Genomic DNA, 22,669 nt, shown 5'->3' on the forward strand with positions numbered 1-22,669 from the left:
CCAGTGTCAGTTCCAAACGGTGTCCCTACACTTTGGGGGACCCCACGCCCCCCTCTCGGTCTGCCATCGCCCCACTCCCGAAGCACCCGAGCAACCCGCCCCCGTGCCCCGGGGCCAATCCTGCGGCCTTTCCACACTCCGGATTGCCCCGCCAGCACTCTTCGCAAACCTCACCCCTGGCTGGAAGCCTGTGGCCACCAAAAGTCGGCAATATAGTTACGAAAACAGGCAATTCATTAGGAGTGAGGTGCGTAGATTGCTGGATGAGGGCATCATCGAACCCAGTTCAAGCCCCTGGAGAGCCCAGGTGGTGGTTGTCAAGAATGGGGAAAAACTACGGATGGTGGTCGACTACAGCCAGACCATTAACCGCTTCACACTCCTGGATGCGTACCCCCTGCCACGCATCACGGATGTGGTGAACCAGATCGCCCAGTACCGCATTTTCTCCACTATTGACCTACGTTCGGCCTACCACCAGCTCCCGATCCGCTGCGAGGACCAACCATTCACGGCCTTTGAAGCGAATGGGCGGCTATATCAATTTCTCAGGGTACCATTCGGGGTCACAAATGGTGTCGCGGTCTTCCAGCGGGAAATGGACAGGATGGTGGACCAGAACGGGCTAACCGCTACCTTCCCGTATCTGGACAATATCACCATCTGCGGCCACGACATGCAGGACCATGACGCCAACCTAGACAAATTTCTTCAAACTGCCCGTCAGCTAAACCTGACTTACAATTTGGACAAGTGTGTTTTCCGGACCACACGACTCGCTATTCTAGGTTGTGTGGTGGAAAACGGGATAGTCATGCCAGATCCTGACCGCATGCGTCCCTTAATGGACTTACCCCCCCCACATACCCAGAAAGCTCTCAAACGCTGCCTGGGCCTTTTCTCTTATTACGCACAATGGGTTCCAAACTACGCCGACAAGGCACGTCCTCTTATCAAGACCACCTCTTTTCCCCTCTCGACCGAAGCCACAGCGGCTTTCGATCGAATCAAATCTGACATCGCTGCTGCGACGCTGCACGCGATCGATGAGTCTGTCCCGTTTCAAGTCGAGAGCGATGCATCCGACTTCGCCCTGGCAGCCACCTTGAACCAGGCCGGTCGGCCTGTAGCCTTCTTCTCCAGAACCCTCCAGGGTCCGGAGAGTAGACACTCCTCGATCGAGAAGGAGGCCCAGGCCATAGTTGAAGCGGTACGTCGTTGGAGACATTACCTCGCTGGGAGGCGCTTTACACTGTTGACTGATCAACGCGCGGTCTCCTTCATGTTCAGCAACACCCAGCGTGGTAAGATAAAAAACGACAAAATCGCCAGATGGAGAATCGAACTCTCCACCTTTAACTATGACATCCTGTACCGGCCTGGTAAGCTCAACGACCCGCCTGACGCGCTCTCCAGGGGGACGTGCGCCAGCATACAGATGGACAGACTACGGAAACTCCATGAGGCGCTCTGTCATCCAGGGGTCACTAGGTTTGCTCACTTTGTCAAGGCGCGCAACTTACCCTACACAATTGAGGAGATCCGCTCCATGACCCGAGCCTGTTCGGTGTGCGCCGAATGCAAGCCCCACTTCTTCCGTCCGGATAACTCCCACGTCATCAAAGCCACCCGCCCCTTCGAGCGTCTTAGTGTAGACTTTAAGGGACCCCTACCGTCGACCAACCGTAATACCTACATCCTTACGGCCATCCACGAATACTCCCGCTTCCCATTCGCTGTGGCCTGCCCAGACACCACTGCCACCTCAGTGATACAGGCCCTTCACAGTATTTTCACCATCTTCGGGTACCCCAATTCCATCCACAGTGATAGGGGGTCCTCATTCATGAGTGCAGAGCTGCAACAGTACCTTCTGGAGTGTGGCATTGCTTCAAGCAGGACCACGAGCTATAACCCACGCGGTAATGGCCAGGTCGAGAGGGAGAATGCCACCATATGGAGAGCGGTTACACTGGCTCTCCGGTCTAAAGGTCTCCCCACCTCTCACTGGCAGGAGGTTCTCACTAGTGCCTTACACTCCATCCGCTCCCTCCTATGTACTGCAACAAATGCCACCCCCCACGAAAGGATGTTCCTTTTCCCGAGGAAATCCGAATCGGGAACCACTGTACCGGCATGGCTCACCGTCCCTGGCCCCGTCCTTTTGCGACGCCACGTCCGGCACTCAAAGAATGACCCCTTGGTCGACCGAGTGACTCTACTCCACGCGAACCCACATTACGCATACGTGGAGTTCCCAGACGGGCGGGAGGACACTGTTTCGGTGCGGGACCTAGCTCAGGACGCGGTAGACCCAGCAAACCCCCCAACTCCTTATGCTCCAGGCCCCGTGCCGCAACAGGAGGACCAACAGCACCCCAATGACTCGGGCCACCCTGCCGACAAAACGACTGGGGAATTGAGCGACGGAGCAGTCGCACCCGATGAGCCCGCTGGTGACACCACTCCAGCGACCCCAATCCCGGCACCACGGCGGTCACGCCGGATGGTCAGACCCCCTGACCGCTACAGTCCTTGACCTACCCCTTCCTTTTCATTCTCTCCCTCGTTTTTGTTTTTTTTTTTTTTTTCCGGGTCAATTCTCCAAGAAGGGGTGAATGTGATAGTACAGATCTATCACCAATGTACATAGTGTATATAGTTACTGTATCTAGACTGTGCTTACAGCGATTGGCTGAGAGCTAAGCCACACCTATTGTTTGGGCCTTAAAGGGTTGTGTCCCTAGCCAGGTCGGATCATTCCGGACTGGTCGGCCACCTGTGAAGAGCTCCGGTCTTTTGCTAATAAAAGCCTTGGTTTGGATCAACAAGTCTTTGGTTCTTTCGACGAGCTCTACATCAAGTTAATGTTTGGAGTTCAGATTAAATAGGCTATTTTTACATTTTATTCCAATTTTCTACAATTGAAACAATTATTTATGTGAATCCAAGATTGCAAGTTAGCCATGAGACTAGCCTTCATTCTGCAAATTTTATCCATGTGAACACTTATCAAGTTACTGGATTTTGTTCTAATATGATGTTATTATGAAATTTGCTTTCAAAATGACAATATCTGAAGCCATATTTCATAAATCAATGAATATTGTTTCTTCGTTATTGAGTGGATTGTTTACATCTTTAATGGTGCACTGTTTAGCAACAAAATTTCTGGGGGTCGGAATTGCAGCATTGATAGGAGCTATCTACAACTAGGCTGCTCTCTCAACTTGGCCATTACAAGCCCTACAGTTAGAACTGCCCAGTGTTACGTTGCGGACCAGCAGCAATAGAATTTCACCAAAAGACTGTTATTGTTTTTCTTTTAAAATAATATATTTATTTATAACTACTAATAATATAACATTTTAATTAAATTTACTCCAACTATGCATGAATATATGTGTGTCTGTGTGTGTGTGTGTGTGAGAGAGAGAGAGAGAGAGATACCCAAACCATTACAGCTTAGGCACAATTCAAGAAAGTAATTCCAAAGGTCAGTCTTACAAATTCTGTGTTGAAACTCAGACTTTTAAACTGATGCCCAGAAGTAGTCATGAAGGAGGTGGGAGAGAGTGAGTGACTGGACTGCTGAAAACTCACGAATCCTCGTTGAGTTTCTTGCTGGGAAATATCCTTTCAGACGAATGGTTGTCACAACTCCCTTTTTTCTTGTGTAGGAGAAACAAAACAAGTGACTTCCACAATGCTTCCAAAACCCAGGCACGGGTCAGTCGACATGACCATCACCTTGTCACGATTCGATGCAGGAATTCTCCTGCTTCCCTTACCCAGAAATGGGTCAATCAAAGTGACCTTTCCTTTGGTCTTGGTGGTTCAATAATTCCCTTGACAGGGAGAATCAGCTGAATTGTCCATTTCACACAGAGTCACTCTACCTCCAGGTTCATCAGATGGCTGGTGGTCAATAATCAACAATCCTGTTTCTTTAAATGTCCGTCTCACATGACTCTCACCACCTGTGTTCATCAGATAATGCAACCATTGTTCTTTCTCTTCCTCCAGGGTATCAACTTTGAGTACAGTCTGTACTTGATGTGCCATCCAGTCTCTCCACAACTGTGAATGGTTTCAACTTGTACTAACGCTTAAAGTGACAGACACACTAAATGAAATGAGAGCTCCTAATAGCAGAAACATTTTTATAAAGTTGCAGACATTTTCATCCTGGCAGGATAAACTGTTGCAATGATCACTAACTTGAGATTATACATGAATCTAGTCAGAGTGAGTTTGAGGCCTATGAAAAAGGATGTGGATTACACTAATCAAAATTTTTTGTTTTTATATTTTCAATTACTACAAAGTAAGATAGTTGTTGAAACTCTGCTCCTCCTGGGCAGAATCCCTTTCATTTTAAAGGCTGCAGAATAGGGTTGAAAGATAAAGCAGTTTCATGTGTTTTTCCTCAATAATAATCTTTAGTGACACTCATATATAGTGGGATGAAAAATAATTTAATACATTTTCAGAATTGGCATCTCATTGGTAGAGGAATGTCAGTATAGAAATTAATGAAGTGGTGGAATTTGGGAGCAAGAAGGAGAAGAGCTGCATACCCCTTTGAAAAAATAACTGGAACGGTTTTCTCTGTCACTTGCACAGGAAAAGAACATAGCAACAGCAGGATGTAGTGACAACTGCGTTGGTATCAGAATCACAGATTAGAAATGGAAGACAACTTGTGGCCATCGGGTCTATTAAAATTAATTGTGTGTTAAATGTTTAAATAGGTTGCAAGGGTTCCAGGGGTACAAATATACAAATCACTGAGCGTAACGATGGAAATTAATAAATTAATTTTTATAAAGCAGTAATTGAACATTTTTGGAGAAAGTGTGGACTGAGAACATGAGTAAGAATTACCTAGCAACCAATCAGTCTAAAGTCATAAATTAATTTAAAATGTTTTTATACATATATGCAGTTATTCAGATAAAATGGAGATTGTCCAATTAAATACCTTGTGTGTCTTTAATAGCTTAGAACCATCGAACACTATAGCACAGAAATAGATGGCTAACAATGACAGTATAAAATTTAGTGCTACAGTTAGAGGAGCTGCTGCTTCACAGCTCCAGTGACCTAGGTTCAATCCTGCCCTTCAACACTTGCTGTGTGGAATGTGGATATTCTCACAATGGCTGTGTAGGTTTCCTTTGGCTGCTCCAGTTTCCTTCCACATCCCAAATACGTGTAGATGAGTAAATTATTTGGCCAGTGATAATGCAAAAACTGATATTGATTTCAAGGTTTCTGCACAACCTGTTGTTCCCAGAGATGGGTGCTTTTATGGTTCTTCCTCTGCATTTCAATCTCAATGGTAGACCTCAAAGCTTCTCTTCTGGCAACATTGCTCACATCTCCAGTGTGCAACCCTTCTTTACAAAAGGTGTGCTCGATGCTTGTGGCAGAAAGAACCGTTGATCTAGCCTGGACTGCAGTCTGGAACCCATGCACACACTTGTCCAGCTGTCATTTGCCAACTATTTAAATGAGAAACCATTGAGCAGAAGCACCCACAGGAGGAAGAGAAATGAAGAGAGAATATGGAGAAAGAAGAGGAGGAATTTGCAGGGAGTTTCATTCTGCACAGAGTGCAAGTGAAGCAATAATTTGAGAGGGATGCCCGTAATCCACTGCTCTACTCTCCAAAAGTTCCACATTCCTTGTTTTTCTTCTGTCAAGGATCATCCTCTTAGCCGTGATCCAAAAGAAATGGCAGACCCAAAATTTCAATCCAAATTTATAAATAGAATTATATTATTATGCAAACTAATGTAAATGAATCAGCCTTGTACATTCCCTTAATAAATAGCCTGACTTGTTTTAATGCTCTGACATGGTGTAATCTCATCATCTGGTGAAAGGCTGAAGATTCTAAGTGGAGTGGCTGCAAATAGTGAATTACCTCCTGGTCTTCAGAGCCCAGAAGGTCAGACTTCAGAATGCATCTTTTGGAATTGGCAAGTAGCTGGGTGAATGCGTTATCCTTCGAGAAGACAAACAGGGTTCCAATCCTTGGAGAGCCATAATCCCACTTCAATAAAGTTGCACCAGAAGAGTTCTAGTCATCCATTACAGGACAGATGTAGGTCCAGGACATCCTGTAAGCCTACTTTGAAAGCTAGACTCTGGAGGCTTGATATACCAGGTTGGGTTTGGATGGCACCAAGCTGGCCTTGTATGACTATTGTTGTGTTCAAGCAATTGGTGGAAACTGCTTGTGATGTCATGGAAACTGAAAAAAATAATAATTGGTAATAGGGTCCTTGTTGGGCCAGTAGTTGTACTGATTAAATTGTCTGCTGCTTCCATGCTCCAAGCTCTTGTAATTTTTCATATCAAGTCGCTCAGAACACTCCATGCTCCTTGAATGTAAGCACAAGCTTCCTGGAAAACGTCTTGGTTCATTACTTCATTAATCAGCCTTCTGTAAAGGAAATAAAAACTGCAAATGCTGGAAATCCAAAGTAAAAGCAGAAAATGGCAGTGATAGGGCCTGCTGACGTAAGGGACCTTGACCTGAAATACTAACTCTGTTTTTCCCTCTGCTTCATGTGCTGAGTATCTCCAGCACTTTTGTAGCTCCTGTATGTGCCCTCTGTTGCTTGCCTGCCCCATCAGAATCCTCCATTGAGATGGCCCACACTGCAGCTACTGGGCCCCAATGGTGACAGGAATGGGTGATTAATAAGGTGCCAATCAAAGGGGCCTGCATAGTTCTGAATTTGTGTAGCTGCGCTCAACTGGACAAGTGGAGAGTATTTCATTACATACCTGGCTTGTGCTTTGTAGAGGGTGAAAGGCTTTGGAATGTCATAGGGGATGATTGGTTGCAGAGATGTTCAGCCTCTAACCTTCTCTTGTAGCCACTGTAATTAGATAGCTGATCCAGATGAGAATCTGATTAATAGTGAACCCCAAATTGGTAGGGTTTGGCGATGACAATGCCATTAAATATCAGGATACGTGGTTAGATTTTTCTTTGTGAGAGATGGTCAAATTTTGGCATCATTTTTGGTGAAAATATTACATTCAGCCCATGCCTGAAAGCTCTCTATATCTTGCAGGATGAAGTCATAGACTGATTCTTCCACTGAGGGTTTGCAGATTGAATTGAACATGGTGCAAATATCAGCAAAATTAAACACAATTGTGGGAGGAATGGATGAACAAACGATTTGGAATGAGATTTCAGAAAGATTGGGGAAAGAAGTGGGGAAGTGAGAGGGTCTGTTTGAGTTGGAAGATGAGGATGCATCGAGAGAGAAAGATAATAATCGGTACTATGGGAATTGTAAAGAATTGAGAAACCCAAGTGAGAGATGCAAAGAACTGGGATACCTCACTTCTATCAATGTCATGAGGTCATGAGGTCTAAGAGTACTATAAAAAAAAACCTCACTGCTCAACTTCGAACTTAAATCTTTTATGTTAAACAACATCAGTAATAGTTTGTGACAGCTCACAGTTTGGCCAGTATGTGATCCTCATTGACTTTCTCCATACCTAAGCTTGTTTAAGTTTTAGTGCTGGAGTAGCTTGACAAGGCCACAAATATTCTTCTCAATCCAGGATAGAGAATCAATAAATATTAATTAAATCTTCAGGAGAGGTGGTACAAAAAATTATTACTTGGACTTGGAGTTAATTAAATGGAGAGTCAGAAGCCATCACATCACCATTTTGTTATGGTGTGTCGAGTGCTGCAGGCACAGTCTTAAGATTTCTAATGCACTAATTTTCATAATTATTTTTACAGTACCTTTTTCAGGTGTGAGGGCTAAACGTTGATAATATACTGACAATAGTGATGGTTATGAATAATTGTTGAGGATTTTAGTCCCTAAGAGATGCAAATTAATCCTTTCTCAGAATATAAACGTAGAATGTTAAAAATATACAGCAAGTTTAAAATCAGAGCTGTAAAATCCAACTTACTATTGAAGCAAATTTATTCTAATATGTCACCTATTGTTCATGTTTTCAATCCAGGACATGCCATCCAGCATATTTGTTATCTGGACATAGGATGCAGGTCATCATCTGATGATGACCTGTGACAATATTAACCAGCAGAGAAGCTGATTTAACACCAGTGCTGCGTAGTTGGAGTCCCAAGGTCCACCTAATCTTCCGGCTGACCTAGTGTTCAGCAGCAGGAAGGACATGAGCAGTGGAATGTGAGGGGAGGATTAATTACTTACAGGTCAGTTGCTGATTGATTTTTATCCTTTGTCTGAGGGTTAGGATCTTTCTAGAGTTCTGCGGTTGTCGAGAGTCAACAGGAAGCCATGTGCCCGTTGGTGAAGGCCTCTGTCTTCTTGCTTCTGCTTAGAGCAGCTGCTGCCTAATGTGGAGGATCAGTAGGTGTTGCCCGTGCGCTGCAGCAGGACTAAGGCATGCCAAGCAGGGAAAGCTTCTGGAGGAGATGGAGGGGATGAAAGACTCTCGCAATAGGACACATCTAACTGAATTCTTTTGGCAGCAAGTTTCTTGCCTGATATTTTTGAGAACCAGTAATGACATCTGCTTGCAAGTTCTCTCACTTCTCAACCCACATTTTTAACAACTGGATCAGGGGATCCCAATTAATGTCAAAGAAACCTTCAGTGTCATGCTGTCCAAAGGCCTGTATAATATATCTGCCACATCTTGTAGTTTGTTTCCCATTTTTACATTGGGGGGTATGAAGGGTACACTCAGTTTAAAGGAGGTGATTTCCTGTGTAACAGAGCAAGCACACAGTTCGACAAGGATTGCCATCTTCCCAATGCTGTATGCCATTCAGTTCGTGGATTCCTTGCCTGCCAACGTGTAGCTGTGCCGCACCTATTCTCTCAAGATCCATTTGGTTCATGACCATTCACACTGCATCACGTTGTTCAGTTCCAGGTATTTTGGCAACAGACACACTGCCTTCAAACAATAACTTAAAACCTGACTACTGGGCATAGGAATTATTGGCTCTTGATTACACAACTCAACCCACACAGTGCTGTGCATGCTACTAAACAGTATGCGATAGGGCACATCACCGGCGTGATGAAATTATAGTTCCACCACGTGGATTGCAGTACCTAGCAGAGCAAATCTCAGGATGGAGATCCATTCTGTGAAATATTTCCTATCACCCTTGTCTTTCTTAGAGGCTACAGGTTTGAAGACAGCTGTTGGATTAGCCAAGGTGGTTAACTACACTGCATTGTATAAACTGTGGATAGTATATTGGCAACACTGTACATCAGTGATGGAGGGAGAGAACTTTTGGGATGGTTGATGGAATGACAATCAAGTATAAAGCTTCTTGAGAGCTGTTGGAGCTAAGTTAAGAGAATTCTACCATGCTCCTATCTTGTCTCTCCAAGATGGTAGAAAGGACATGGGCTGTTAAGAGGTAAGTTACTTGCTGCAGGATACTCAGCCTCTGACCTGCTTTTATAGCCATAGTACTTATATGGTGGTCCAGCTGGGTTTCTAATCAATGGTGACTTCCAGATTACACTGGACAATGAAGATTTTTCTTCCTGAGAAGAAATACACCCTTTGGGTGTATTTTATGGATATTTGGGCAGCTGATCATGAAAATCACCTTAAACTTTTCCTATCACGTACTTTTTTTTAGATTAAATCTATTTTTGTGATTTTTTTCTGTCAAACTTTAAATCTACTTCAAGCATGCAAAACCATGAAGTGCAATATGTAACTGAAAATTAATTTTCTGCATTCGCACTTCGACTTCTTCCCTGCTGACCTTGGTCCAGTCAGTGACAATGGTGAAATGTTTCAAATCGATCCCCCTATAATAAACATATTACTGATTCTCTAAATATCAAAATCTCTCTTCATTGAATATTCTCAGGAACTGAGCCTCTACTGCCCTCTTGGGTACCGTCTGAGTGAAGAAGTGCCTTCTCATCTCTGACCTGATATAGCTGGAGGTTTATTTTAGGACAGTAACCTCTGGTTTCAGAGACTCCAGCCAAGCAAAATATCCTCCCTGCATCAAGCCTGAATTTTGAATGAACTTGCGTATCAATCTCCTGAATGAAAGAGAGTACAGGCCCAGTCTGCCTAATCTTTCTTTGCACCTGAGGAATCAGTCAGGATGTACTCCCTCTCTTGCAAGAATTACCTTAGAAAGAAGCACCATTCCCTGCACTCTTTCACAAGGACCTGTTTAGTTTCATCTTCATTTCGATTGCTTTCATTACCTCATGTTTTGTAAATTAGAAATTTATTTGCAACTCATAATGTGCAACCTCATTTCAGCAATTGCCAATTTCTTTGCCCTGTGGATATTGGATGTGCAGAGCAGCACCTCAAAACACATTTCAGGAAACTTGAAAAGCATCATGCACCAACTGCAAGATTTTTCATTAGATACATGATAGAACTTGTGCATAAAATGTTAATTATTAGTCTGTCAGAAATCTAAATTTACTTATTACAGTTTTTAAATTACACTTTAGCATTGCATTCTACTCTAAAGGGTAAATGTACTCTCAATGTCCTCTCAATTGATGTGTTGTCTGTGGCTTGAGGTTCAGCTGCTGGAACTACGATTTTGATGCTGGGAGTTTGTGGCAAGTAACCAGTAAATGCAGTTACTGGGCCCAAGAACATCTAAAGCCAAATGCCTAGAAAATCAGACCCATTTGTGACAGTAACAATATGAACAAAGTCCATTTCCAGCTTAAACAGAATAATTTGGGAGCATTGGCTGCAACTCACCTCTTTTGTGGTTGACACAATACAGCTGTTCTGCTTTCCAGCCATTTATGTAATTGAAAGGAACATTTGTAACTTATATATTCAGAACTCACTTCTGGCTGCTTGAGGATCATCCACAGCCCATTCATTCTGCTGATGCAAGCTGGCTGACCTTTCCTACATTTAACAGGTCAAATACACCTGAAGTAAGGGCCTTGGTGGTCACGTCGAAGGGAACTATATCCTGTGGAGAAATCGACGTGGTGATGAATGTCCAGTTAAAACGAGTCGTCAACATCATCTCAAGAGGGCCACACCTACTCATCAAAGAGTCTATTGTCAAAGGTCTTTGGAAAATCAGGAGGCTGACTAGACCCCTCTGAAGACGGAGGCAGCCATTGCTTGAAAGAATGCCACTCCATAACCACAGGCTTTCTGTGTGAAGAAATGGTCCCACTCATGCAACTCTCAGGTCATTATGGATCTTCTCATGGTCTGTGCTGTGGTTCCCTGAACCACATTCATTATGTATTCATCATTCAGTAATGTGAACTGCTAGATACATTGCCCTCCATAATGTTTTGGGCAAGGACACTTTTTTCATTTATTTTCCCCTGTGCTCCTGTAGCGCGAATAAAAGCTCTCATGACTGGAGGGAGAACACACATTTTTATTAGCTTATAACAAAGGGTAGGGTCTTGCAAGAGTCTTCAGTAGAGCTCTGGGTTTAGTCGGGAATCCTGGGTTATATATGAGTAGATGGGGGCGGAGCCTGGATGAGGAGCCAGTCATCTGCACTATCCATCACCAGTAAATCTCAGTTCACTGCAGCTCCACAGTTTTAAAATTGTAATTTTAAAAATTCACATTCCAAATTTTATTCAAGATTATTTGTATACATTTTGGTTTGACAATGTAGAAATTACAACACTTTTCATACATAAGCCACTTTCAGGTGGCCACAATACCCAACTGTAAAGCAGCCCTATTGTACTCCTATGAGGCTGAAAGTGGAGAACCCAGCCAGGAGGTTTACCTACCTAACATTTCTCCTGTAGGTATAATATCCTGCTTCGAGAATCCCTCGTTGCACCTGAAGCCAGCTCAGGCAAAGCTGCTAGCAGCTTTCAGGTGCCTAGCAGCAGGCAGGCTGTTGGCAGTCAACTGGCGACCCGCTGACAGCCACCCTCCCCTCTGCGGACACCTACCCTCTCTGCTGCTGACACTTACCCTCCCCACTGCATGACAGTCCCCCGGCATGGGACTATGGGGCTGGGGCGGCCAGCGGGGGATTACGGGGCTGGGGTGGCTGGCGGGGAACTATGGGGCTTATGCACGCACACAAAATCCCACTAAATTTAAAAGGTGAGAGCTTTTGATAAGTCAGGATTCTCGGGGTCAACCGTCCCAGTCCTGTATTCCCCCTCCAGCTGCCCCAGCCCTGCAGTCTCGCCCCAGGGGGCTTCAGACAGTGAGGAGGGGGCTGTCAGGCAGCAGGGAGGGGGCTGTCAGGCAGCGGGGAGGGGGCCGTCAGGCAGTAGGGAGGTGAGCTGTCAGGCAGCAGGGAGACAAGCTGTCAGACTGCTACCCCTGCCCGGACTCAGGAGCCTGCGTTTGCTCTGTGGCCCCTCTCCCCTCTTTAGACTTTTCAGGTGGCAGAACACCTCCTTCAGCGCTGCCACATGAACGTCTCTTTGCAGACACTTGCAGCCTGCTCCGGAGCTGCATTCTCCAGGCAATTCCACCTGAAAGCGGCTATAGTTTCACCATTTCAGGGCACCATAATGTTTGGGACATTGGCTTTTCAGGTGTTTGTGAGTACTCAGGTATGTTTAATTGCTTCATTGGAGAAGGTATAAAAGAGCTAGACTTGCTTCTAAGCTTTTGATCACCTTTGGAGTCTTTAGTTGCCATTTTTCAACATGAGGACTAGAGTTGTGCAAATGTAAGAGGACCACACCTCTTATGAGGCTGAAAAATAAGAATAAAACAGTAAAAGACATTGCCCAAACTTTAGGATTACCAAAATCAACTGTTTGGAACATCATTAAAAAGAAAGAGATAAACTGGTGAGATCAATAATTGCAAAGGAAGACCTCCATTGTTGATAACAGACAAATTCTCTTCAAAAGGAAGAAAAATCCACAGGTGTGGATATCAATGACTACTGTTCACAGAAGACTTCATGAACAGAAATACAGAGGCTACACTGCAAGATGCAAACCACTAGTTAGCCACAGAAACTGGATGGCCAGATTACAGTTTGCCAAGAAGTATTTAAAAGAGCCTGGAGAGTTCTGTAAAAAGGTCTTATGGACAGATGAGACCTGCATCAGAGTGATGGCAAGATCAAAGTGTGGAGGCATGAAGGAACTGCCCAAGATCCAAAGCGTATCACCTCACCTGTGAAACATGCTGGTGGGGGTGTTATGGCCTGGCTGCCACAGGAATTGGCGCATTTATCTTCATTGATAATGTAACTGCTGATGGCAGTAGCAAAGTGAATTCTGAGGTGTATAGAAATATCTTATTTGCTCAAATTCGAGCAAATGCTTCCAAACTCATTGGTTGGCGCTTCATCCTACAACAAGACAATAGTCCCAAACATACTGCTAAAGCAACAGAGGAGTTTTTCAAAACTAAAAACTGGAAATTCTTAGCCAAGTCAGTCACCAGATCTAAATCCAATTGAGCATGCCTTTCATATGCTGAAGAGTAAACCTCAAGCAAGAACAGAAAATGGCTGCAGTAGAGGCCTGGCAGAGCATCACCAGAAAAGGTATTCAGCACCTGGTGATGTCTGTGAATCACAGACTTCAAGCAGTTGTTGCATGCAAGTGATATGCAACAAAGTACTAAATATGACAGCTTTATTGCTATGTCCCAAATATTGTGGTGCCCTGAAATAAAGAGACTATGTATAAAAAGTGCTGTAATTTCTACATGGTCAAAGTAAAATGTACACAAATACCCTTGAATAAAATCTGGAATATGCATTCTAATCACATGTGAATTGTTTGATACAAATTTAAAATTGTGGAGCACAGGGGCAAATGAAGTAAAAAAGTGTAACCTTATCCAAAAATTTATGGAGGGCCCTGTAAATTGAGAGGCTGGTGCAACCTAGAAGAACGAATCAACAGGACAAGAACTACTTTCTTCTTCCCTGGTTCCTTCCTCCTGCTCCAGTTGCAGGGCACCACCATAGTGACAGCCAAATGAACACCAGCTTACAGTAATTGTGGGGGATACTGTAGACATCCTCAAAATGTGGTTTTGATGCCATTATCATGTACAATCCACAAAGTAGCCACATACAGGGAACAGGCCCAGGGGCTAGGAGCTTGGAGAATGAAAGTGTCTGGGAGAGCAGGAAGAGGTAGAGGATGGAAGAGAGGAACATTAACCAAGCAGCTTTATTTGTTCAGACATTGCCTCAGTTTTTGTGGGGTTACTCCTACAGGAACTGTGCTGTGCACCAACTGAAGTATTCAGTTTGCTCCAAGTATCAATGAATAGCAATCGCTTTTAATACAAAGTATGAGAATAGTTGAATCTAATTTCCTTCACGCATTTTGTGAACTGGAGCCAAATATCTTCTGTGAAAGATTTTTCTCTTGTCTCTCGTGCTCATGGTGACATGATTTGAAATTGTTGCTCTTACTTTGTCTCTTTCTGAGGTGATTCAGACATTCAATGGCATGGGGTGAAACAGTATATAGAAATGTTTCTGGGAGATAAATTGGGAAAGGGTTGTTAGAGTAGGTCACATACAAACACTTTAACACAGATCTTATTTGAAATACTGGAAACATAATGGCTTCTCACACCTTTTTTCAATACCTTTGATGAGGGCTCAAGAGACATTACTAATGGATTATTGTTTACCAGGGCAACAGGTGAAAGAGCAGTCTGCAGCTGCTGCTGTCTGAAAGGAGAATATGCTGTTGTAAGAGGGTCATGTGGTTTGGAAAGCAGAGAGAGTCAAACAGTCTTTCTCTCAGTATTGTGTGTGTGTGTGTGAGAGAGAGAGAGAGAGAAGCAGAGAACACTCTGACTGTGTTTCAGACAGCAAGAGCAGCTGGAACTGAAACAGGAAAAGCTAACAAGAAACCCCAGTGTGGAAGATAGCTTAATCACAGCCCTTGTGGTTCATGCAAGAGGAGAGGACTGGCTGTCTGATGTTTCACTTGGAATAATAGAAACAGAAAGAAACTCTGTGGTGACCTGAAAAAAAGAAGTTATAATTTGGAGAACCCTGACGGGGCAAGTTTTGTCAGGTGACTGATGGAAGGACATCAGTTGTGAATATCCTGGAACAACACAACTCTCTCTGAAAACCAACAAAAACCTTCCTGAGCGGTAACCATTTATCTTTCAAGCTCCAAAACCTGGTGAACTTTATAAATGTTAAATTCTGTGCACAGTATAAGAATTGCCTGCCACCAGTGAACTTGGAGGAATGAGAAGTGAGATTGGACTGTGAACCAAAGAACTTTTCTGAACTTACACACACATTACATACATGTGGGCTTAGAATTAGAAGGGAGTTAAGTTAATAATAGATAAGTTAAAGTTTGATTCTGTTTTCATGTTTAAAGATAATTAAAAGCAACTTTTGTTTTAAGTATTTGTCTTGGTGAATACCTACTGCTGCTGGGTTTATGGGTCCTCTGGGCTCGTAACAATGGAAGACTCTAATTCAATGCACAAATTAACTGGAGTGTGGGAAATCCAACTGAAGGTAAGTGGTTTGAGAAAAATAAAAATAAATGGGCTTTTGGTCAGGTAAGGAATTATCAGTATCGAGCATTGCTTTATTCAGGGCTGCAGTTGTCATTAATTGTTCTGCACTTTGTCTTTCAGAGCCTTCCACAGTTGCCATGTGCAAAGGCGCTCTACAATTACGAAGGGAAGGAACCCGGTGATCTCAAGTTCTCTAAAGGTGACCTCATTTTTCTACGACGCAAGGTAGATGAGAACTGGTATCACGGCGAGCTGAATGGTACCCATGGCTTCTTCCCAGCTAGGTATATTCAGTGCATCAAGCCACTTCCACAGCTGCCGCCTCAGGGCAAAGCACTTTATGACTTTGAAGTGAAGGATAAAGAGCAAGATAAAGACTGTTTGACTTTCTCAAAGGTAAACAGCTATTTAACAGATGTCCAAGATATTTGTTTATGACTTGGAGACATTTTACTTTCATGCAAGTAATGTTTGGCTTCAAGGCATCTCTAACTTTGGAAAGTTTGGAAAGCATAAGAAACTTAAAACATTTTTAGCAGTTCTGTTCTCCAAATTATAGGAAGGATATAAATAAGGTAGAGAGGGTGCAAAGAAGGTTTATGAAAATGTTGCCTGGATTTTAGTATCTTGAATACAGAGAAAGATTGAGTAGACTGGGACTTTATTCATTGGAGCATAGGTTGAGAGGGGATTTGATCGAGGTATTTAAAATTATGAAGGGAATAGACAGAGTAGATGTGAATAGACTCTTTCCCCTGAGGGTAGGGGAGATTGGAAACAGGGGTCACGTTAAGGGTTAGGGGGCAAAACTTTAGGAGTAATATAAGAGGAAGCTTCTTCACTCAGAGAGTGGTGGCTGAGTGGAATGATCTTCCGGAAGAGGTAGTTGTGGCAGGGTCAATTCTGTCATTTAAGAGGAGGTTAGATGAGTATATGGATGTGAGGGGGTTGGAGGGTTATGGGCAAGGGAATGAGTAGGTGGAACAAGTGGAGTTCACGTAAATCAGTGCGGACTGGAAGGGCCGATATGGCCCGTTTCCGTACTATAAATCGTTATATGGTTATAACAATGGTATTGCATTGTTTCTGCAGGTGTTTGGATTCCTTTAAGAGTTAACAAAAGTGCTTGCTCTCCTGCATTTTATGGGAGTAGTTAACATTCCATGCCATATGACCCAATTTTACAATTGGTATCCTTGACCTGAAGGAAGGGACAGAGTGCAAGGTACTTAAGTTTGCCACTGACAAAAATAGATTCAAGGCATGTTATGATGAGGGTTTTAGACTATGCATTTGAAGGTGTGGGTTGAGTAAGTGGGTGAAAGTCTTGTCATGAAATTCAGTGCAGACGAGTGTAGTACAGAGGGATTTAAATTTTCCAGTGCACAAATCACATACCACTGGTGCAGCGAGTAGTTATGAAGGCAAATGCCATACTGGTGGGTTTTTTTTGCAAGACGTTTGGAGTTTAGAAGTGGGAATTATTGTTATAATTGTGTAATATACTAGTGAGGCCACACCTGGGGAACTGGGCACAAGTTTGGTCCCCATATTTAAGAAAGGGTGTATTGGCATTGGAAGCAATCCAAAAGAAAATCACTAGGATAATTCCTGGGATGAAAGGATTATCCTTTCATGAACAACTAAAAAAATAGATTTGCATTCTTAGAACATGAAAGGACAAGGGTAATTTCGTATTGAAACATAGGGGTAATATTGACATATTTCCACTAGTGAGATCATTTTGAACCAGGCAACATAATTACAAGGTTGTGGGTGGTCATTTAAAGCTGAGATCTGTAGGAAATTCTTGCAGAGGGTGATGAATGTCTGGAATTCTCACCCTCAGAAAGCTGTAGGGGCCAGATTACTGGGGATGTTCAACAAGGAGAGTGGTGGAAGTTGAGTTTGCTGACTGGAAATCTAACCAGAGATGTATTACAGAAATCGTACTGGGATCTTTGTTGTTTCTCAGATTTACAAGTAACTTGGATAAGAATGTAAGTGGTCCAATTAGTAAGTTGCTCATGTCGCCAAAATCGGTGGAATCCGGGATAGTAAAGAGGGTTGTCTAAGGATACAGAGGGACATAGAAAGATGGAAAGTTGACCGCATCATTGGCAGATGGAATTGAAGTGTGAGATAATGCACTCTGGGATATCAAACATTGATAGGACATGTACAGCAAACGGCAGGGACCTGAGGGATAGTGATATGCAGAGAAACTTGGTGTTCAAGTTCATAGTTTCCTGAAAGAAAGGACACAGGTGGATAGGGTCATGAAGAAGGCATATGGGTGGCATGGTTGCTGTCATAGGCTAAACATCGAGTACAAGCATTAGGACACCATGCATTGAAGAAAAGTTGTTTTGGCTACACTTGAAGTATAGTGTACAGTCCTGATTGCCACACTGCAGGAAGAGTGAGATGGAAGGGGAAGGAGCACAGACTAACAGGTAAAGAGGTGGTGCTCCTCCCTCCCTTCTCACCCACCTTTATATTCGGGTATCTACCTGTTTTTCTATATTCTCAATGAAGGGCTCAGGCCCAAAATGTTGATTGTCTTTTAATTTTTATGGATACTGTGTAAACTGTTGAGTTTCTCCAGCACTTTTATCTATTGCACTCGACCCCAACGTCCACAAATTTTATTGTTTACACTCACCAATTTTGGTCTGTTGATTTATTTTTTTCTTCCCCCAAGTATGAATGAAAATCCCTCCACAGCACTAGCGTTTTGTCTTTCACTTTTGCCCCTCATATCCTGAGATTCCAGACCCAGTTCCTGCTCTTGTTCTGATGTAATGTCTCTGTGCTGCACCCATATTCAGTTGCACAGTAAGATTTCTATCCCACCATCGCTTTGAAGAATCAGAAGAAACAGGAAAGTTATGGGAAACTCATTTAGACAGCTGTTTTTATCGATATTGTGCGTTTGATTTGACTTTTAACATGGGTATCATCTTTGGTTTCAGGATGAGATTTTGACTGTCATAAGGAGAGTGGATGACAACTGGGCTGAAGGAATGCTGGGGGACAAGATAGGAATATTTCCGCTTTTGTATGTTGAGGTGAGTCTCTCAAAATAATAATATCCTAGTTTCCATTATTAAGCTTCAGATTGTGTTTGAAGTAATCAATTGTGTTTCCAGAATCAATACTTCCATTGATTTGCTTTACATGATTGTTTGTGTTTGCTCTGCTCTTTCTTATTGCAGGTGGAGGAGGAAGGTCAAAGTTCATTTTGCTCAAATGGTGTTTTAACAAGAAATTATTTTTGTCATGTTTGAATTCTGCGCTATTTGAACTCCTGACGTTTGTTTACATTCCATTAGCATCTGCCAGTCTGAAGCTGGCAAAACAAGGAACTGAGCAGTTTTGAATAAGTCCGGATTCTGGGTCTGCAGAATGCCCTCTGATCTTGAGTTATCACTGAGTAGAGCACCTGGAATGTAGTCCAAGAAATGTAACTGGAGTACTAATGACACCGGGCCCCTAGCTGATATAATAAGGTATAGATGTGCCAGGTGTGCATGTAGGCCACACAGAAGGGCCTCTAAGAATGATGGAGATGTCGGGAATTGAGAGTCCTTCAAAGCTGTTACCTGGGAACCTTCCACATTCTCTTCCAAAGGTTAGCAACATTTATCCAACATTATGTGGGAGAGAGAAGAAAACTGATGCATTCTTCACAACAGGGTTAAAATGTTACATAAAATCTACAGTACAGAAAAAGACCATTTGATACTGGTGCTTCGAACACCACACGGCTCTCCTCTAATATGTACATCATCTCAAACTCTACAAAGTATTCCACTTCTCCCTTCACGTACTCCTCCAGTTTCCTTTTGAAAGCATCTAATGTATTTGCTTCAAGTGTTTCCTGTGGTGGCGGGTTCCACATTCCAGACACCCAATGGCTCAAGAAATTTCTTCTTTGTGTTCATAATATCTTGCTCTTCTGTGCCCACGCTCAGGAAAACCCACAGTACTCCCAGTATCCCTCTTGTTCAAACCTTTCATTACTTTAAGGAACTTTTTCTCTCTCCCAAAGATTCCAAATCTGTTCATTCACTCGTTAGTTGTCATCTCTTAGTTTATATAGAAGGTCTTATTTTACATAGAAATTGTAAAAGTTTTTCTTTTTTTTTTCATCGGATTCTTTTTTTGAGATAAATGTTAGCCTTGTGTGACAGGCTGCGTCTATTTTGGTAATCTGCACACAAAAGTTTTTTGTCAGCCTGTTACTGTCTGATTTCAAGCTTCACACTTGACAACACATATGAGTCCAATTAATTCCACTCATAATCCTAGAGCAGCTACAAAATTCCATTGATAGATGAGGAATGTACCAATAAATTCCAATGCTGCTTAATAACCGTGAATCTGTAAGCAAATAGCTGGCAACAAACATCCAGCAAGGTGGAGAATAATGCGATAAATAAAGTAGTTATAACAATAAATGCTTGAAGAATTCAATGTAATTTAATGTTTCTCTCTTTGCTGGTTTAAAATCTTGATGATGATTATGTTCCTCCAAATTTTAAATTTTGAGATACAGTACGGTAACAGGCACTTTTGGCCCACAAGCCAATACTGCCCAAATACACCAATTAAACTAAAGGCCATGTCTGTTTTTGAAGGGTGGGAGGAAACTGGAGCACCCAGAGGATGCCCGCGCAGAAATGGACAGAATCTACATCATCCTTACATAGAAAATAGGTATAGGAGTAGGCCATTTGGCCCTTCAAACCTACACCGCCATTCATTATGATCATGGTTGATCAGTACCTGGTTCCTGCCTTCTCCCTATACCCCCTAATCCCCTTGGTCACAAGGGCCAAATCTAACAGCATCTTGTTGGCACTGTAATAGCATTGTACTAACAGACTTGAAGTTATACATATCAGTGATCTGGATAATGATATGGTAAATTGGATCAGCAAGTTTGCAGATGATATAAAGATTGGAGGTGTAGTGGACTGTGAGGAAGGCTTTCAAAGCTTGCAGAAGGATCTGGACCAGCTGGAAAAATGGGCTACAAATAACAGGTGGAATTTAATGCAGACAAATGTAAGGTTTTGCACTTTGGAAGGACAAACCAAGGTAGGACATGCACTGCAAATGGTAGGGCACTGAAGAATGCAATAAAACAGTGGGATCTGGGAATACAGATACATAATTCCCTGAAAGTGGTGTCTCTGGTAGATAGGATCTACATTGGCCATCATAAATCAAAGCAGTGAATATAGGAGATGGGGGGATATGGTGAGGTGAAGTTGTATAAGACATTGGCGAGGACTAATTTGGTGTAATGTGTAGAGTTTTGGTCACCTAACTACAGGAATGATATCAATAAGATTGAAAGAGTGCAGAGGAGACTTACAAATACATTGCCAGGACTTGAAGAACTAAGTTACAGGGAAAGGTTGAAACATGAAAGTCTGTAGATGGTTTGATTGTAGTAAAAATACAGAAATGCTTGATGAACTGAGCAGGTCTTGCAGTGTCCATAGGAGGCAAAGATAAATAACCAATGTTTTCAGGCCTTCAGAGAGACCTGTTGAGTTTCTCCAGCATTTCTGTGTTTTTACTACAGGGAGAAGTTAAACAGATTAATATTTTATTCCCTGGATCGCAGAAGATTGAGGGGAGATTTGATAGAGCTATACAAAATTATGATGGGAATAGATAGAGTAAATACAAGCAGGCTTTTTCCACTGAAGTGAGGTGATTAAAAAAAACCTAGAGGAAATGGGTTAAGGGTGAAAGGGGAGAAGTTTAAATGGAACATTAGGGAGAACTTACACAGAGTGGTGTGAGTATGGAACAAGCTGTCAAGTGAATACAGGCTCAATTTTGACATTTCAGAAAAAATCTGGAAAGGTACATGCATAGGAATGGATTGATCTGGTTGCAGGTCAGTGGGACTAGGCAGAAAAATAATTTGGCACAGACTAGAAGGGCCAAAGGGCCTGTTTCTGTGCTGTAGTGTTCTAAAATTTAAATATAGACACAAAAGTACAGGCTCTTTCAGCCCACGACCCCATGCTGCCCAATTACAATCAATTCACCTACAACTTTGGAAGCTGGAAGCTGGGAGGAAACCAGAGCACCCAGAGAAAGCCCTTGCAGACACGGAGAGAATGTGCAAACTCCTTACAGACAGCGTGGGATCTGAACCTGTGTCGCTGCCACTGTAACATCGTTGTGTTAACTGCTACACCAACCGTCCCATCCTATAATCATACACACTTGTATACATATACATATGCATTCTATTCTATAATTATATATACACATATTATATCTCTTTTCACAGAGCTAAAATCAATTCTCACCTCTCCTCCTATCATATCCAATTAAGACCTTTTGTTGGCCTGGACTTCTCCCCCTCCCAATCAGTCTTTTGTCTTTATTCTAACGTCTTCTTGTTCTTTGCTCATTCCTTGAAGAAGGGCTCAGGCCCTAAACGTTGGTAATATATCTTTACCTCCTATGGATGCTGCCAGACTGGCTAAGTTCCTCCAGCATTTCTGTGTGTTTTTATTCATATGCAACAAACCAAGCAAATTTTCTCCCACCGTGTGTTTTAGATTTAAGTGTCTGCTCTGGGAGAGACTGACCTTCCACATTCCAGTCTAATTGTGAAATCACATAACGTGGGTGCCAGATTTTGTGAAATGCTGAAGGCTGTTGAAGTGTAAATGTTGTGACAGAGGACTTGCAATGTGACCAGACAATGGAAATAATGAATAAATCAAGTGTAATTAATTTTTAAATGCGTAATTAAAAACAAGAATTGCTAGAGAAATCCCCAGGGTGCCTTAAGTCATTCCGTTCAAGGCACAAAAGTTTTTTGCTCTAGAAGAGTTATTCATTATACTAAAAGTTACAGAGGAAAAGCGAAATCATTGTGGCACAGATAGTGAGGCAGTTAGCGCAATGCCATCACAGCACCACCGACCCCGGGTACAAATCTACTTGTCTGTAATGAATTTGTATGTTCTCCCCAAGTCTGTATGCGTTTCCTCCGGGTGCTCTGGTTTTCTCCAAATTTCAAAGACAAACTGGGTGAGTAGGTTAATTGGTCACACAGGTGTATTTGTGTGGTGTGGACTCTTGGACTAGAAGGGCCTGTTGCCATGCTGTGTCTCAAATTAAATTAAAATTATGAGCATTTGGT

General features: G+C 42.8%; 1 protein-coding gene across 1 annotated transcript in view; it reads left to right on the forward strand.

Moving 5' to 3' along the window:
- Positions 1–22,669, forward strand: part of LOC138739337 (E3 ubiquitin-protein ligase SH3RF3-like) — a 380,804-nt gene that overhangs the window by 238,840 nt on the left and 119,295 nt on the right. The window contains exons 2-3 of the mRNA XM_069891161.1: positions 15,604–15,879; positions 18,459–18,554. Of these exons, the coding sequence (XP_069747262.1) occupies positions 15,604–15,879; positions 18,459–18,554 (372 nt within the window). The remainder of the gene's footprint in view (positions 1–15,603; positions 15,880–18,458; positions 18,555–22,669) is intronic.

The sequence above is a fragment of the Narcine bancroftii genome, chromosome 7, assembly GCF_036971445.1.
Source record: "Narcine bancroftii isolate sNarBan1 chromosome 7, sNarBan1.hap1, whole genome shotgun sequence".
NCBI classification, from domain to species: domain Eukaryota; kingdom Metazoa; phylum Chordata; class Chondrichthyes; order Torpediniformes; family Narcinidae; genus Narcine; species Narcine bancroftii.